The sequence below is a fragment of the Danio rerio genome, chromosome 1 (genome assembly GCF_052040795.2).
Source record: "Danio rerio strain M-AB ecotype USA chromosome 1, GRCz13ab, whole genome shotgun sequence".
In the NCBI taxonomy this organism is placed as follows: Eukaryota; Metazoa; Chordata; class Actinopteri; order Cypriniformes; family Danionidae; genus Danio; species Danio rerio.
In genome coordinates, this window is record NC_141021.1 from 9,740,202 (window position 1) to 9,759,426 (window position 19,225).

Genomic DNA, 19,225 nt, shown 5'->3' on the forward strand with positions numbered 1-19,225 from the left:
CACAAAATCTGCACATTCAAACACACTGCTTCACGATTTTAATGTCAATTTTCACATTTATAATAAAACAACAAAAAAATTAAGAGAAAAAAGAACAAATAAAATCCATAAATATTCAACATTTCACTTTTAAAGTAACCCTCCATACATTTCTGTGTTTAACCCTTGTGTGTTGCTTAAGTTGACCTCCCTTTCATTATGTTAGTGGCTGTTTTTGCCCCGTTAATATTTTTATAACAATATTTTTTTACTGCAAAGCCTTGACACCACATAATCATGCATTCTTGATTGTTGGTGTTTTTCCCTGTTGGGAAGAGGTGAAATTTGTCATTGTCACTGTTGATCATCAGCTATCACCATTAACCCTTTAGATATGCCTGTGCAACAAAAGAAATCTGACTTTTATATGGAGTGTGTGTGCATAAATATACTGTACTTACTGTGTTTACTATGTTTTGAGCTGCTTATTTAGATTTTCCCAGACAAATCAATGAGTATGTTTACAGACACCGATAATCTGATTTAAATGCGATTAAAACAATACTCTGATAAAGAGTTCACTATGTAAACAGCGATTTTTAATTAATGCTATTAAGTTCATAATCAAACTGAACAGAAATCGAATTAAGACATGGAGTATTTTTCACATTATTGAAGTGCAGTACAGGCATGTAAACACCACAATCAAACTATTATCATTGTGTAAGACTTTCGCTGCATTTTGCGACAGGATATTCCATACACACTCGGCTGTTTGACGCTATTCTCTGCACCTACCGAGTCAGTGAAGGACCACAGACACCTGCATCATGAAATGCTGAGTTTTTTTTTTTTTCCCCATATGACATGCAGTATCATATTCCACTAAAACTACACTCTTCTAGCAGCTCATACTCGCATTTATTATCACGTTTGTCACAGCAAGATGCATGAAATGTTCCTGAATGAAAGTGAAAGTGCCAAACTCAAAGTCAACAAAATAAAAATGAAACACCCGAAATTACATGAAACTCCGAAGGAAAACTAGATGACGTTAATTGAATTATGTGCATGTAAAACGGATCATGAAAGGAACATTTAAAAAGAAGCTCATGTAAACACCTTAATCATATTATTGTCTTATTCAGATTAAGGCAAATAGTTTGATTACTGATGTCCGTGTAAATGCGGTCAGTGTAAGTGCACGAAGGTCACTCTCACACACTCTAAAACACAATATACCACATGCAACTCCATAGAAAAGCCAGAAAATAAGCTTTTTTTTGCATTGCAACTGATGATCAACTGCAAAAATGACAAATTGTACCTCTATTCAACAGGGAAAACCACAGACAATCAAGAATACATAATAATATAGTGTTAATATAGCTTTGGAATAAAATATATATATATTACAATGGAAGTCAATGGGGCAAAAACAGCCACTAACATAAGAAAAGGGTAGTACATTTGTTGAGGTTTAAACATTTTTCAGAGCATTTCCCCAAAATTTGTGTCAAAAAAAAAAGATTTGTCACCAAATATCCTTTTATTTGCTCAAACAAAGGGATAGTTGTGTAGAAATAAGACTCAACATCTCCACAGAGTGGACAAAAACATCCCCAACAGCACACAAGGCTTCAAATCATTTATGAGCTTATCTCACAACCATATAATCGCTGACTATTCTCCCACTATTGTTGAAAAAATAATTAAGGCTGAAATTACACAGTCAATGGATGTGCTGTACAGAAAATTACACTTTAATCACTGCTCATTTATTTAAAACTGCAGTTAAATTTACGCCCATTTCTTTGGGAGTATTCGATAATGATCACATTTACTTTTTTTTTTTCCCAGCCATTGCAAACGTATTAATCAAACATACAGTTAGATCTTATTATAACCTATTGCTGATGGTAAAACCTGTTTCTCAAAGCCAAATGTGCAGTTTTATGTCACAAATAACAAATAATTTACTGTATCACTATTTATCAGTCAGTTGAGTCCGCTGATGATGCCTTGCAATGTTTTCCACTCAATTGAATAGCAAATTTAATGAAGGTAAATAATAATTGAAATCCAAAAGGTTTTATAAGATATTTAAGTGGAGCATTTGTATCAAAAACACAAAAAAGCTGCTTTGTATGTTATGCGTAGTAAGCATAGAGGAAGATGTTAACGCACATGAGAATGATGGCATTGACACAGCAGAAACGAGACCAGAAGGGATCTTCTGTGGTGCTGTGAATGATGGGGGGTGGAGTCCCGGATGCGAAACGGCCTGGTCGAGGGCTGCAGAAGCCAGCGGTGCGGACACATTTACCTCTGCGCACAGACTCACAGCCTAGAATCGAAGACAAAGGGTGGATGTCAAATGTACATTTTAAGAACAGTTATAGTATTTACATTTAATAATAATAAAAATTATTATTATTGCTATTATTAGGGTGACGCAGTGGCGCAGTAGGTAGTGCTGTTGCCTTACAGCAAGAAGGTCGCTGGTTCGAGCCTTGGCTGGGTCAGTTGGCATTTCTGTGTGGAGTTTGCATGTTCTCCCTGCGTTCGCGTGGGTTTCCTCCGGGTGCTCCGGTTTCCCCCAAAGTCCAAAGACATGCGGTACAGGTGAATTGGGAAGGCTAAATTGTCCAAAGTGTATAAGTGTGTAGGGATGTTTCCCAGAGATGGGTTGCAACTAGAAGGGCATCCGCTGTGTAAAAACTTGCTGGATAAATTGGCGGTTCATTCTGCTGTGGCGACCCCAAATTAATAAAAGGACTAAGCCGACAAGAAAATGAATGAATGAATGAATTATTATTATTATTATAAACGAATAACGATATATTCTATTTATAATCAGGGTGTGAATTATACATTGATGATCCACGGGGTCAACTTTCTTGGTAATAGTTGGTGTATTGCATGCTTCAGTAAATCTAATTTATGAATGTATTTTGGTTTGGGGGAGATTGACCCCTCTAATTAAAGCTTGGTACACCTTAAGGATGTCAACACAAGATGTATGGGGAGTCAGAACTTTAATAGTAAGAAATACCTGTATCTCACTATTAAGTAATATTGATTATTAAAAAATATTATGTAAATATTGATTTTAGCCCCCTAAAATGGTTCATACCGATGTGAATGCATAATCGCACCAATCAGTCGATGCGAGAAAGAAATTCAGTGCTCTGAATCGGCCAGTTTTCAGACGTTTGAATGAATTTTTTTCTTGCGTCAACTGCAAGTAAATGTTAGGATGTATTTCACAAGCACATATCGTACCACTTACTGCTTCTTAAAGCGCAGTTTGATCACAGGGAGTTGGATCAGATTTTTTAAATCCTATTTTATTTTTGCAAATCCTGTCCTGTAGACTTTTGTGTTACCACAGAGACATGTTGATACAAACCTGTCGGTAGGTAGGGAAAACCACACAACCGCAATGCTTTGCATCTTATTTTGACGTCAGAAAATAATAAAATACTTTTATCACTCCAGTATTATCATGGACACATATACCTACACAAATGTTGAGGTCTAAATGGTCTAAAAGGTCTAAATGTTGATTTTGCATTACAGGTGCCCTTTAGAACACCATGTGAAAACAAGAACGCACCCCCCTCATCTATTTGTGATCTGAAATTCTGATTTACGAACCGTGTAAATGCTCAACATAAATAATTACACCCCGTTTTGAAAATGAATATTTTTATTAATATTTTTATTCATTTCTCAGTGAATGTAGGTCATGTATTTTGGTGCATTTGAAACAGATTTATTAAATAGATATATTTATTAAGGGTATATTTTAGTGACCATAAGATTACATTTTTATTTAAATTCATGTGAAATATTGGGGGGGAAATATTACAAACTAGAAAACGTCAACAAATTTGTTTTGTTTATTTTGAATTTTGTTCTTTTTAAATGTTTTATTTAATATTTTTCCCTGACATATACATTTGGGTGTGGTAATTTTGGACGATTATCATAAGTTGTTTTGTTAGATAAGCTCCAGATTTGGCTTCAGTACTGACTAATCTAATGTACAGTTGAAGTCAGAATTATTAGCCCCCCTGTTTATTTTTTCCCCCAATTTCTGTTTAACTGAGAGATTTTTTTTTGAATATTTATTTATTAAGTTTTTGCATTTACAGTTTAAAGCATTACATTACCCCTACCCAACCAAAACCACTGCGTTAAAAGAGAAGAAAAAAAAAATATATATATACATACATACATATATGCACATACACACATACATATACACATATACACATCATTCCAGAGTTCCTGAGTTGACAGTGAGAAAACAGAGTGTACTGTGTATATTTGTTCAGTCCATATGTTGTCATTTAACATGAGAGGCTTGGTAATATCCAAAAGAGGGAATATACAAAAGAGGTGCATCAACACATTTCTAAACATAATAGTTTTAATAACTCATCTCTAATAACTGATTTATTTTATCTTTGCTATGATGACAGTAAATAATATACTACTAGATATTTTTCAAAACTTTTCTATCCAGCTTAACGTGACATTTAAAGGCTTAACTAGGTTAATGAGGTTAACTAGGCAGATTAGGATAACTGGACAAACTATTGTATAACGATGGTTTGTTCTGTAGACTATAGAGAAAATATATAGCTTGAAGGGGCTAAAAATTTTGACCTTAAAATGGTGTTTAAAAATGAAATACTGTTTTTATTATAGCCAAAACAAAGCAAATAAGACTTTCTTCAGATTAAAAAAATATTATCAGACATACTGTAAAAATTTACTTACTCTGTTAAACATCATTTGGAAAATATTTTAAAAAGAAAAAAAAATCAAAGGGGGGCAAATCATTCTGACTTCAACTGTATATGCAGAAATATATTATTGTAAAGCATCTTAGAGAAAATATTAATACAAATAAGAGATTTGTGAGGACTGTGCTCATATATGCTGAGAATATGCTGAGACTAATTTTAAAAGCACAATGCAATATCCTAACGCTGTGTTTGGTAACATAATCCACTTGCACTTGAAAAGCAACAAAATGCCAATTGGTATTTTTCTCAGTTCCTTGTGTGTGTTCTCACGCATATAAGACTTTTGTTTTGTCAACTGATACACAAACGCAGAACACCGCCACACCCTGATGAATAGACCACAACAATCCTCAGGAGATCAATCATACTACAATATATACTCCTCTCACACCTCGACTTGTGGAAGGAAGCTGGATTAGTCTATAAACTGTCCCGTAAAACATGTCCTCATCACTCAGAAATGTCCTCCTTACTGATATAGTGTAAGTTGTTGAACATGGACTAGCCAATCACAGGTCAAAAGGACATAATAGCTTGACTAAATTGGCTGGATTGTTTCTTTCTGAATTATTTTTTCTGAATCAATTCTTTTTAAATCAAGCAGGTTCCTTTGCTGGTTATGTTTTGTGGTACTCTGCAGCAATAGTATAGGTGATATATATTTGTTAACCTCATTAAAGTAGTGAAAACAAATGTCTGTGTTTCCTACCGTCTGTCCTGCGGCTGAGTGTAGAGACTTTCTGCAGAGGGATTTCTCTCTCAGTGCTGTTGTGGAGATTCCACCATGTAAGATTACGTGTCTGAAACAAAAACAAACACAAGTACATATGCAAATATACTACTGGATTTGATTAAATACCATTTTGAACAAATCCTCAATGAAGGGATTGATTGATTGATCATTTTAAGTAATTTCTTTATTCTTTCTTTTCATTGTTTGACTAAACTGTCAATTTTACACACAGTTTTATTAAAAGTACAAACTAAAAAGTGTTTTGGTTTTTCAGTGCTTGTATTGCTGAATTAAACATGATAATAGTGAGGACACATGATAACAATGTATTTAATAAAATTAATTCATTATTTGCTTAACCCTTGTGTGCTGTTGGGGATGTTTTAATTTGGTCACAGCACAGATGTCATAATTTGGTCACAGCTTTTGCCGTGTTTCAGCAATAGAATGGTTTTTGATGGCAAATCTTATTTTGACACATATTTTGGGAAAATGTTTGGAATTTTTTTTTAAAAACACTCTGGGCAAATATACTACCCTTTCGTTATGTTCAGGGCTGTTTTTGCCCCATTGACTTCCATTACAGTGACTTTTTTTTTTTTTTTGACAAAGCCATGACCTCATATCATCAAGCATTCTTGAATATTGGTGGTTTTCCCTGTTGGGAAGAGGTAAAATTACAAATGTTTACTGTTGATCATTAGTTGCAGTGCACAAACAGCTTAGTTTGTAGATAAATATTATATCTGCTGTTTTACTCCATAGAACTCCAAAGAGCCCATAGAATATAAAAATCAGAAACTTTTTTGCACAGGCCTATTTAAACCATTAATAGTGTCAACTGATGATCAACAGCAAAAATTAAATGTTTGACCTCTTCCCAACAGGAAAAAACACCCAAAATCAAGAATACATGATTATTTGGTGTCAATGCTTTGCAATCAAACAATTTTTTATAATGGAAGTGAATGGGGCAAAAACAGCCACGAACATGGCAGTCAATATGAACAGTACACAATACAATGGTTAATTTGTGATGCTGAACCACAAAACCAGTCATAAATGCCTATTGTTTGAAATCAATTGAAATTGATCTTGAAATGTATATATACACACACACACACACACACACACACACACACACACACACACACACACACACACACACACACACACACCTGTATATACAGTGCTCAGCATATACGAGTACACCCCCCACACATCTCTCATTTCAATTTATTTTTTCTATAGGATGCTTTGCAGTATTATATTCGTGCATATACAGTTCATATATTATATTCGTGCATATATAGTTCAGTCAGTACTGAAGTCAAATCTGGTGCTAATCCAACAAAATAACATATGATAATGGTTAAAAAATTTGTAGTAGTAATTTATATCTTGAGGAAAAACTTCAATCAAATGAAACAAAAAAATATATAAAATATTGTTGAAATGTAGTTTCTATTTTTTTGCAATATTTTGCTTGAATTTAATTGTATTATCTTTCCAAAGATGTTCTGTGACTCAAATATTCGTTTAATAAATATATCTGTTTAATAAATCTGTTTTGTTTAAACGCACCAATATATATTACCCATATTCACTGAGAAATGGATAAAAATATTCATTTCAAAATGGGGTGTACTCATTTATGCTAAGCACTGTATATATATTCATATGTAATGTAATGTGTGTATTTAAATAGTGCATTTATTGTGTATGGCCATACACATATAATATATAAACAACATAGTTGTTTAAATGAAGTGCTTATAGCAATGCACATTACTAATCAAAAATTGAGCTTTGATATATTTAAAATGGGAAATATATTCATGATTTTTACTTGCGCTAATGTTCTAATGATTTTTGGCATAAAGAAAACATCTATTTCTAAATATGTACTCGTGCAATAAGGTTTGGGTTTCAGGGTCTCATTTAAGAAATGATTAATACATTTTTTCAGCAAAGATGCATTCGAATGATCAAAAGTGACAGTAACTTCATTGTATGGCTTCTTTAAAGTTTCTAAATTTTTTGAACCAGCATAACTATGTCATAAAGAATGTTTCATAACCACCAAATTATCATGTGACATCTGAAGGATCATGTGAGAATGAAGACTGCAGTAATCCACAATACAACTTTGTCTTTGTCTTTGTATTTTGGGTCAGAATATTTGATTTAGTCAATATAAAAGACCTCAAATCCTTAAAGCATGTGAGATATTACAAACCAACTTTTACAAGGCACAGTATATTTATTCCACACGAAACCAGGGTTGTGACGCTACACAGATAAAACTGGCAATTGACATTTATGAATGTATTTTGCAGACAATAATAATTGTAGAATCTTACATCAGCATTTCAAACAGAATCCATTTAGACTGGTTTCAAAACGTCTCAAAATTCTGATTTTAGATTTTAAACAAGGGCATTATGAACTATAGTGCATTGGTGTAAAACAATGAAACTTTATTTCATTGATTTACCTTGAAAACACTATTCAGGAGAGAATATTACCTGTTCCTCAGTGGGTGGAGGGGTCAATAGACTGATCACAGCCACTACTATAGCAGTGAGGGCACACAGTATGATGGCGAAGTGCAGGTAGTGCATACTCCTCAAGACAGAGGGAGCAGGGTCAAACACGCCACAGCGAGGGGGAGGAAACGCAAACTCCAGGACCATCCGTGTCAATCCCACCACTAAACCCACCATCAGGCCCCAGAACGCTCCCTGCAAACACAATACCAAACAAACACTTTCAGCTCTGCATGCCAAAGTCGGTGCTCCCTTTTACTCAGCCAGTTACATGACCGTGAGAGACTGTTAACCTAATTATTATTTTTAAACACTTAAACGTTCAAGTGCCTTGACTGGATGCACCAAATGAACTCTGAGCTGAGATTCCTGACATAACAGCCTCTCATTTGCTTATTCAAGAGACTTAAGGGTGGAGTGCGCTGTGAAAGTTCTTTGACAAGCATAAAATACCTGTGAAACACTGTAGTGATGGGTGTCTGAAATCACCTGATCAATCAATCCGTCTTCTTACCTTGACAGAACATTCCTGTGAATTCCTGTCATTTTTCAAGTGGAAAGTATTTGATATTAAGGGCGTGCTTTCACAGCATTTAGTTACAGAAAGTCAGATATAGGTACAGATACTAGCCACCAGACCCAGTTTGGCCAAGAAATCATTTAACGAAAACATCTACAGACAGGACAAACAGGTAAATGCAGCTAACATTAGCATTCTGAATGTGTCTGTTTTGGTGGCTCAGTGGTTAGCAACACAGCAAGAAGGTCACTGGTTCAAGTCCCGAATGGGCCAGTTGGGATTTCTGTGTGAAGTTTGCATGTTCTTCTTGGGTTGGCATGGGTTTCCTTGAGGTGTTCCGGTTCCCCCCACAATCCAAAGACATGAGCTATAAGTGAATTGAATTAAGTAAATTGGCCGTAGTTCATGAGTGTGAATGTGAGAGTGTATGGGTGTTTTCCAGTGCTGGAAGGGCATCCGCTGCGTAAAACATATGCTGGAATAGTTGGCGGTTCATTTCTCTGTGGCGACCCCTGATAAATAAGGGACTAAGCAGAAGGAAAATGAACGAATGAATGATTGTACAGTTGAAGTCAGAATTATTAGCCCCCCTTTGATTTTTTTTTTCTTTTTTAAATATTTCCCAAATTAAGTTTGTAAGAGCAAGCAAATGTTCACAGTATGTCTGATAATATTTTTTTTTTTCTTCTGGAGAAACTCTTGTTTTATTTTGGCTAGAATAAAAGCAGTTTTTAATTTTTTAAAACCATTTTAAGGACAAAATTTTTAGCCCCTTTAAACTATATTCTTTTTCGATAGTCTACAGAACAAACCATCGTAATACAGTAACTTGTCTAATAACCCTAACCTGCCTAGTTAACCTAATTAACCTAGTTAAGCCTTTAAATGTCACTTTAAGCTGTATAGAAGTGTCTCGAAAATTTCTAGTCAAATATTATTTACTGTCATCATGACAAAGATAAAATAAATCAGTTATTAGCAATGAGTTATTAAAACTGTTATGTTTAGAAATGTGTTGAATAAATCTTCTTTCCGTTAAACAGAAATTGGGGGGGGGGGGGGGGGGGGGATAAACAGGAGGCTAATAATTCAGGGGGGCTAATAATTCTGACTTCAACTGTATATCTGACAAACATAATGATATATAACGTATATATGATATATAGGCATTTATTCATTCATTTTCTGCTTAATCCCTTTCTACATCCGGGGTTACCACAGCGGAATGAACCGCCAACTTATCCAGCATATGTTTTACACAGCGGATGCTCTTCCAGCTGCAATTCAGTGTTGGGAAACATCCATATACACTCATTCACACACATACACTACAGCTAATTGAGTTCAATTCACCTGTGCCACATGTCTTTGGATAGTGTTCGATAAAAAATACAGACTGTGGAATGTGTTTTTATTAACAGAAATATTCTGTAAACTGAATTTACGAATGTAAAATGTTAAAAACAGTAGATTACTGGCAACCACAGCTGCCGGTATCTTTCCACAAAATCAAGAAAGGAAAATAAAAAACGTTTTTTGTATCAACATTGTAGAGGTTAGTAGCATCTCTGTTCAAGTCCAAGATGAACTGAGAGTTTTTGATGTTATGCTGCATCTTCTTTTGTTTATAGGTAATTATATAGTTACTAATGCAGTGAAAATCTGTTTGTTAATTTCAATCACACATGAACACATTATTGCATCTAATGACTTTACATTTTTGTGCACTACGCTATGATTGTGTAAACTGATCATTGGATCAGTTCATGAAATACTTTTTTTTTTTTTTTAATAAATTTATACAGTTCTATAAAACTTCCATATTTTTCACAGAAACTCTGGCAACCACAGCTGCTGGTATTTTTTTTCGTAAATATAACAATTTTTTTTTAATAATTATCTTTTCGGGGTTTTCACCTTTTATTTTTAAAAGGACAGTAGAGAGAATTGACAGGAAAGCATGGGGAGCAGAGAGAGGGGAAGGATCGGCATAGGACCGCGAGGCGGAATCGAACCCGAGTCGCCGCGAGCAGCAGAGTGCATGTGTCAACGCACTAACCACTACACCACTAGCACCAACTTCGTAAATTTAACATATATTTTACACTATAAGAGTTTGCTAATTAACACTCTCCCAGTGTTGATAATGTTAACACTTTCAAAAGTGTCTTTTTAACACTTTTATAGTGGTTCCCATATAAACTCTGAGGGAGTGTTAATTTTAACTCTAAGGTAGTTAAATATACTATCTAAAATTTGCATTGTAGAGGAAACCGGAGCACCTGGAGGAAACCCACATGAACATTCACATATTATATATTATATACATATTCTTTTGTTGGGTATAATTACAATTTATTTTATATTTCATCCTCAACACATTCAGGAACAGTTATGGCCAGATATTGACATCGTTCCTGACGTTAAACCTGTTCTGTACTTCAGCTGAAAAGATTGTCATTTGACAAAGCATACTCAGTTTGTTCAAATATTTGAAGCATGATGATTTTGCATATACAGTATATCTGAAAGTACATTGTGCAATTTGATCACCAGAGACATGAGAAAAATGAAGCATTGGAGTGTTCATCATTATTTATTCATCAATATTTAGCCAATCAGTTTACACTTATATCACTGCAGTTCCTATTGTACTTGATTAGACCACTCTGAGGTAAGAGCTCATTTATTTCCGCCACAATGGCATTCCTAGTATTAAAATTGTTCCCAGTTCCTGCAATTCAAGTGCGCCAAAAGTGGATACTTCCACTAATAATTGTAGGAACTGTGAACAAAAGTCCTTATTTATGAGTGTGTTTTCACAAAAAATATGCAGTGTGTACAGACAGAAGATTTTTATAAGTTTTATAGACCATTTTGGGAGATGTAAGCAAAAAAAAGATCCCAATATATGTCCTGTTTTACATTTTTAACTTCTACAGTTTCCGAGAATCCAAAAAGAACCTTGATAAATAATGTTTTGATCGTTTTAGCATGAAGCTTTGATTGAATTCCCTCTTGTAGCTTACTTACAAGCAGGAAATGTTCATGGGCCAATGACATGGCCACATTGATATGGTCTATAGGCTGAACAGATTTTTAGTCATGATTTTAGATTTGTCACTGAGGCACACAGATGCGTGTCTACAAATGTTTTACCCTATGAATGTCACTCAGCTAGTTTTAGTTTCTTCTGGTAAGCTGCTTTTTCTCAGGGCATGATTAAGCTTAAAATGAAGTTCTGTTCTAAGTGAACAACATTTTTTTTAGCCAGGGCTCGCAAAACTGCTAGCCCGATATCCCTGGGCAATTATGCTTTCCAGTCAAGCTACCAAAAATATATCCCTTTGCATGTCAGGCTATGTTAATAGTAGGAAGAATATACAGCCTATTTCAGTCTTTTTACATTTTCTCACAAATTGGTTGAATACAAATGTTGCATGTCTCATGCTTCGATGAGCCACTATCAATATATGTTTGAAACTGCATTTGCACTAACTGGTGTTTCCAAAAGAAGCTGTACTATTCTTTTCAAGGGAGCTTTAGGTACACTGAAAAAAATTATTCAAAGATGATTCCTTGAATTTACGTAATTTTTTTAAGTTAAGGGGTTGTAAACAATTTGTTTATGTTGAAGTTAAACAAATAAATTAAGTTGAAAATCACTAAATTTAATTTGTTTGTTTAAATTCAACACAAATAAATTGTTTGCAACAATTTGGCAGACATTTTTTTCAGTGTATAGGTATCTCTCCTGTAAGAACAGCTGTAGTGTTTAGCTGCCCTACCTGTCTACATTCATTCATTCATTTTTTTGTTGGCTTAGTCCCTTTATTAATCCGGGGTCACCCCAGCAGAATGAACCAAAAACTTATCCGGCAAGTTTTTATGCAGCGGATGCCCTTCCAGCCGCAACCCATTTCTGGGAAACATCCACACACACATTCACACACACACTCATATCCTACGCACAATTTAGCTAACCCAATTCACCTGTACCGCATGTCTTTGGACTGTGGGGGAAACCGGAGCACCCGGAGGAAACCCAACTTAATGCAGGGAGAACATGCAAACTCCACACAGAAACGCCAACTGAGCCGAGGCTCGAACTAGCGACCTTCTTGCTGTGAGGCGACAGCACTAACTACTGCGCCACTGCTTCGCCCTACCTGTCTACAGTTATTTGTTAAGATTTTTTTGTCTCTTTTAGTAAAGTTTGATTTAATGAGATTAAAAATACGTATATTGATGAGGACGTCTGTCATATTCAAGTGTCTATTTCTTTCATATGTTCGGCTCAAAACCGTGATTTCATTAAGAAATTGATAAAAAAAAATGTATAATAAAATAATTAAGGTAGGCCTACTAGGTTTTCACATTATTTTGTTCAGGGACAATAAAAAAATTTATAATTAAATAAAATTTGTTACATAAATAACAACTTAACAATAACAACTTAAACTTTGCTAATTCTGATTTATTTTTCTAAATAACAGTTTTTAGCAGAAGAAAATTATTAAAGCTGAAGGTTTAATTGGGCTGATGATGTAAAGTGTTTTATAAAAAACAAAAATCTGAGAGCCAAATAAATGACATATTCATGGAACAACTGACAGAAATCAACCATCAGTCCATTTTAGACATTTTTGGCATGAAATACTTTTTATTTACTGTATTTTATTTCTTCAGGGACAGATAATGTACGTTTCTGGTGGAATATCCCATATATATTCGATATTGAATGCCATCATAACTTTTTTATTTATTAAATAATATATTTTGTATTTGAGCTACTTGAATTTATTTTTGAATTTAGACATTATGCAAGCCCTATTTTGAGCAGTTAAACTTGTTTGAGATCTCACCGGATAAATGGGTATTTCTTTCTCCTGTGGGGGATGGGGAATAACTTTCCACTAATACAGCCTTCAGGGTAAAAAACACACCAATTTTAAAATCCCACCCTCCAGAGCCCTGAAAAGCTTTGTTTAACAGGTTTTCATGCTTTTTTAAACATGCCTGAACCGAAAACTCTGAGTTACAGATGACGTGAGCTCTTTGGCAGACTCAGTCGCTCTAATGCAGCCAATGTGCAGAACTGTGTTTAGCTCTTTGCTCTAAGTGAAACATCCAAGATAATCAGCCTGGTACACCGCATGCCTTCTGAAAGGATCGTGCTAAGCATATCTGTCAAAACGCATTGGGTTAGAGGGGTTTTCAAAGTATCAAATTATTGAATCACAAGGTCTGTATCTTATGCACTCTCACACAATGTTACTTCTGTTTCTATATCCTTGTTTTTCCCTAGCAAAAACCTCAAGTAAAACGTCATGCAATTTTGTCATGCTATCCATCTGTCTATTTGATAGCAATGTCTATCTATCTATCTATCTATCTATCTATCTATCTATCTATCTATCTATCTATCTATCTATCTATCTATCTATCTATCTATCTATCTATCTATCTATCTATCTATCTATCTATCTATCTATAGTCTGTCTGTCTGTCTGTCTGTCTGTCTGTCTGTCTGTCTGTCTGTCTGTCTGTCCCTCCATCCATCCGTTCATCTATCTATAATTTTTATACTACATGTACAAAGTAAATTTCTGCTTAGACAAACTGATTTTATAATGACTCAAAAAAACAACAACAACAAAAAAAACAACAACTACAGTATAACGTAGTTTAATGGAACACTCCATTTTTTATTTTATTTATATATTTATTTTTGCAAAGCTCATTTTACATCTCTCCTAGAGCTAAACAGATGAGTTTGACCTTTTTGAATAAATTTCCCCAATCTCTGGGTCGGGCAGGAGGATTTTTAGCTTAGCTTAGCATAAATCATTCAATCGGATTAGACCATTAGCATCTCACTCAAATAATAAAAAAAAGACTTTTGATCATTTTGATTGTTTAATATATATGTTTTGTTTGCATGTACAAAGTAAAATGCTGCTTAGATAAGTTTTACTTAAAGCTTTTATTACTATTCAAAAACTGATTTTATAACGACTAAAAAAAAAAAAACTACAATATAATGACTTATATTAATGGAACACTTTTTAAAAATTTATTTTATTTTTGCAAATAGGATCATTTTACATCTCCCCTAGAGCTAAACAGATGAGTTTTACCTTTTTGATTACATTCCCCCAATCTCTGGGTCTGGCAGGGGGACTAGTCTCTAGGACTAGGACTTTAAGCTAGGACTTTACTAAGATTAGCTTAGCATAAATCATTCAATCAGATTAGACCATTAGCATCTCACTAAAAATGCTGCTCAGAAAAATTTTGATTTAATGCTTTCATTATTAATCAAAAACTATTTGTTATAACGATTCATAAACACTACAATAAAATGACTTGTATTTACAGAACAATCCATTTTTTAAATTAATTTATTTTTTGCAAACAGGCCGATTTTAAATCTCCTTATAGAGTTAAACAGTTGAATTTTACCTTTTTGAATACATTCCCCCAATCTCTGGGTCTGGCAGGAGGAAATTTAGCTTAGCTTAGCATAATTTATTCAATTGGATTGGACCATTAGCATCTCACTCAAAAAAATAGTTTTGATAATTTCTATAATAAAAATTATATTATGCAGCGCTTTTTCCTAGTTACCTGGCTGGGGGTGATTTTCAGGTGCTGCATGATTTTATTGTGCCTGCTGCAGCCATGGTACAGCTGCAAAGTTTCTTTTTACATCAGAATGAGTGAGTTTTTACACCAGTTTTACACTAGAATTTCCTTTCCATATCAACCAAGGAAACAGCAACCTTTCATTTTCCATCAGTCTTAGTACAAGATGTAACTATAGAAGAATCAAACTTTAAATAGGAAATTATCTAAACTCCATTTTGAATTTTTTGAGTGAGATACTAAGGCTCTAATCTGATTAAAAGCATTCCTGGTTGACCCAGAGATTGGCTGAATGGATTCAAAAATGGTAACACTAATCTGTATGAGAGCTGTAAAATGAGCCTATTGCCAACAAAAAAATGTGGAGTGATCCTTTATTGCATGACTTTTTATAAACAGATATGAACTTCTCTTATCTCAGTCACTTATGAGTGAAAGTTATTCTCTCCTTCACTGTCATTCAGAAACACTCTTTGTGTTTGCACAGACAAAAACACACACCCTCACCAATCGGAAGCATTAAAGCCTGACATTCCTTCTTTGCGAGAGAGAAGAGCTTTCTTCAAACGCATATGACTGATAATGCTGGTATGTCAATATGTACACAGTCTAAGTGAGGCAACAGACACTGTTTATCTGTTGTATGAATGCGTTTGTGTGTGCATTACCGCTTCGTTGGTTCTTTTCCAAAAAACCGCCATTACAAAAATGGCAGTAACAGGAGGGGCCAGATAGCTGGTGACCGACTGGATGTAAACATAAAGCTGACCGCTGTTAGCACTCTGAAGAATTGGGATCCACACAACGCTGATCACCACCAGAATGACAGTCACTATCCTGACAGAACAAATCAACATATTAGTTTTGATATGAACTTGATATGGAAATTATCATTATGGTCATAAAGCTGATCATATAGTGCATTCATAGCGCTTCACTTTTTCCATAGTTTTTTATGCTTCAGCCTTATTCCAGAATGGATTAAATTCATTTATTTCCACAAAAATTTTACACACAATACCCCATAATGACAATGTGATTTTTTTTTTAATTGTTGCAAATTTATAAAAAATAAAAAAGATGAAAAATCACATGTACATCAGTATTTACAGCCTTTCCGTGAAGCTCTAAATTGAGCTCAGGTACATTCTGTTTCCACTTATCATCCTTGAGATGTTTCAGCAGCTTAAATGAGTTCACCTGTGGTAAATTCAGTTGATTGGACATGATTTGAAAAGGCATACACCTGTCTATATAAGGTCCCAGGGTTGACAGTGCATGTCAAAGCAAAAACCAAGCATGAAGACAAAGGAATTGTCTGTAGTCCTGTGAGACAGGATTGTATTGAGGCACAAGGCTGGGGAAGGTTACAGAAAAATTGCTGCTTCTCTAAACATTTCAATGAGCACAGTGGCCTCCATCATCTGTAAGTGGAAGATGTTTAGAACCACCAGGACTCTTCCTAGAGCTGGCTAGCCATCTAAGCTGCGTGATCGAGGCAGAAGGGCCTTAGTCAGGGAGGTGATCAATAACCCGATGATCATTCTGTCTGAGCTCCAGCATTCTTGTGTGGAAAGAGAAAAACCTTACAGACGGACAACCATCTGTGCAGCAATCCACCAATTAGGCCTGTATGGTAGAGTGGCCAGACGAAAGCCACTTCCCGCCTGGAATTTGCCAAAAGGCATCTGAAGGACTCTTAGACCTAAAAAACAAAATTCTCTGATCTGATAGAGTAAATGCCAGGCGTTACGTTTAGAGAAAACCAGGCACCGCTCATCACCAGGCCAATACCATCCCTACAGTGAAGCATGGTGGTGGCAGCATCAGGCTGTGGGGATGTTTTTCAGCAGCAGGAACTGGAAGACTAGTCAGGATAGAGGGAAAGATGAATGCAGCAATGTACAGAGACATCCTGAATGAAAACCTGCTTCAGAGTGCTCTTGACCTCAGACTGGGTGACAGTTCATCTTCCGGCAGGACAATCACCCAAAGCACACCACCAAAATATCAATGGAGTGGCATCATGACAACTCGGTGAATGTACTTTAGTGGCCGAGCCAGAGCCCAGATATAAATCCTATTGAACATCTCTGAAGAGATCTGAAAATGGCTGTACACTGTCACTTCCCATCCAACCTGATAGAGCTTGAGAGGTACTGCAAAGAGGAATGGGCAAAGATTCCTAAAGACAGGTGTGCCAAGCTAGTGGCATCATATTCAAAAAGACTTGAGGCTGTAAATGCTGCCAAAAGTGCATCAACAAAGTATTGAGCAAAGGCTGTCAATACCTACTCACATGTGATTTTCCAGGTTTTTTATTTTTAATAACTTTGCGACAATTTAAAAAAGTCTTGTTTCACATTGTCATTATGGGGTATTGTGTGTAGAATGTTGAGGAAATAAATTAATTTAATCCATTTTGGAATAAGGCTGCAACATAAAAAAAATTTGGAAAAAGTGAAGCGCTATGAATACTTTCCAGACATATTTATTTTTATTTTATTTTCAGATATGATATTTGGCTACTAATCTTCAATAGTCTAATTAAATAAAGAAAATGTTTGGTTTTATTTTCATAAACTGATCTCAGCTAATGACAAACGAGTTACAAGCTAATCTAAATGATTAATATATATTTCTTATCACGATTTTGGATTGCATTTCTAATGCCAAAAATAATTTCGACATTCTTTCCTGTGATAGCTTTTGCACCAAACACCGTAATGTTGGATCTTAGACAACATGTTATCTTAATGCATGTCATAATAATTGATCATTTTTAATAGCTGACACAGGTTCCTGGATGACTTGTCAAAAGCAGTCATGAACAAATATTAATACCTGCCAACAAGTAGCAGCTCTTTTTCGCTTGCACCTCTTCGATATTTCTTCCAGATGTCCATGGTGAAGAGGGTGCTGCTGCTGTTGAAGATGGAGGTAAGTGATGACATCAATGCTGCCATCATTACAGCTATCATTAACCCCCGAAGGCCTGAAAAACGTTTACAACTACATGATTATTAACGTTCATGACACACTTGATAAAATATGTAATGACAATCAAAATGCTTAATGTAAAAAAGAATAAGAGCTCCTGATTACCGCTAGGCATGAGTTCGATGACCAGTTTAGGAAAAGCAATGTTGGAGCAGCCCACCTCTGCGCCACACACCTTCACACACTCTTCAGGGTCCACACAAGCCACTGTGTCTGAGAAAAAATAATTTTTTTCAATGCAGCTATTTATATTAGGTTTATTCCCCTTATTCGGGGAAAAATTGTGAAAACCTTTTTTTAAGAGACAGAAAACATTCCTTTAGTTTGAAAAAACTGCATCATTATTTTTTATTATTTGTTAAAAATGTCTTGATTTAAAAATAAATGTAATACAGCCATTATAGCTTTAGTTATAACTAGGGCCAGGCAGAATCTGCTGACATTTTTTGCTATCTCTGTGCAGAATTTTGTAAAAAAACAAAAAAAAAAAAAAAAAAATCTTCAGTTTAATGAGGAATGATTTAGAGGATTTTTCGTAACTAAAAACTTAATATATATAAAAAAAATTAAATAAAAAATTATTTAATGTTTTTGATGCAAATCCAATTACATCCACTTATTTGGTAAACAAAGCAGGTCTCTCATATAATAGATCTACTGAAAGAAAGAAAATATTATTTTACAAACTGTATTGTAAATAAATGAAATGAACATTTTCATATTCGTCAATAATATTACTGACATTATTTTTAAAAACTGAATAAATATTAATGTACCCACATATACACAAGTAAATAAATAAACTAAATGATGGGCTAAAAAATCTGGATTTCTGCTTGTGCAGATTTCGTGTGAGCCTAGTTATAACTAAGTTATGGTTATAACTAAGTTTATAGTTATAACTGATATAAATTATAACTTATTAGTTATAACTACTTTATCACCTAAGTTGTTACTTAACTTAAATTTTAAACAA

At 34.6% G+C, this 19,225-nt stretch overlaps 1 protein-coding gene across 9 annotated transcripts in view; it reads right to left on the bottom strand.

Moving 5' to 3' along the window:
• Window positions 1-25: 25 nt before the first annotated feature.
• The window catches only part of slc5a10 (solute carrier family 5 member 10), a 51,707-nt gene continuing 32,507 nt past the window's right edge, over window positions 26-19,225 (bottom strand). For 5 of the 9 annotated variants that reach the window (XM_087236694.1, XM_087236696.1, XM_087236695.2 and 2 more), the window contains 6 exons: window positions 18,355-18,462; window positions 18,094-18,244; window positions 15,918-16,086; window positions 8,061-8,276; window positions 5,509-5,599; window positions 26-2,326 (listed from right to left, as the gene is read on the bottom strand). In XM_087236694.1, coding sequence (XP_087092820.1) covers window positions 2,130-2,326; window positions 5,509-5,599; window positions 8,061-8,276; window positions 15,918-16,086; window positions 18,094-18,244; window positions 18,355-18,462 — 932 coding nt within the window. In that variant the 3' untranslated portion in view covers window positions 26-2,129. The remainder of the gene's footprint in view (window positions 2,327-5,508; window positions 5,600-8,060; window positions 8,277-15,917; window positions 16,087-18,093; window positions 18,245-18,354; window positions 18,463-19,225) is intronic. The other 4 variants (XR_015476198.1, XR_015476199.2, XR_015476201.1 and 1 more) reach the window with 1 other exon arrangement.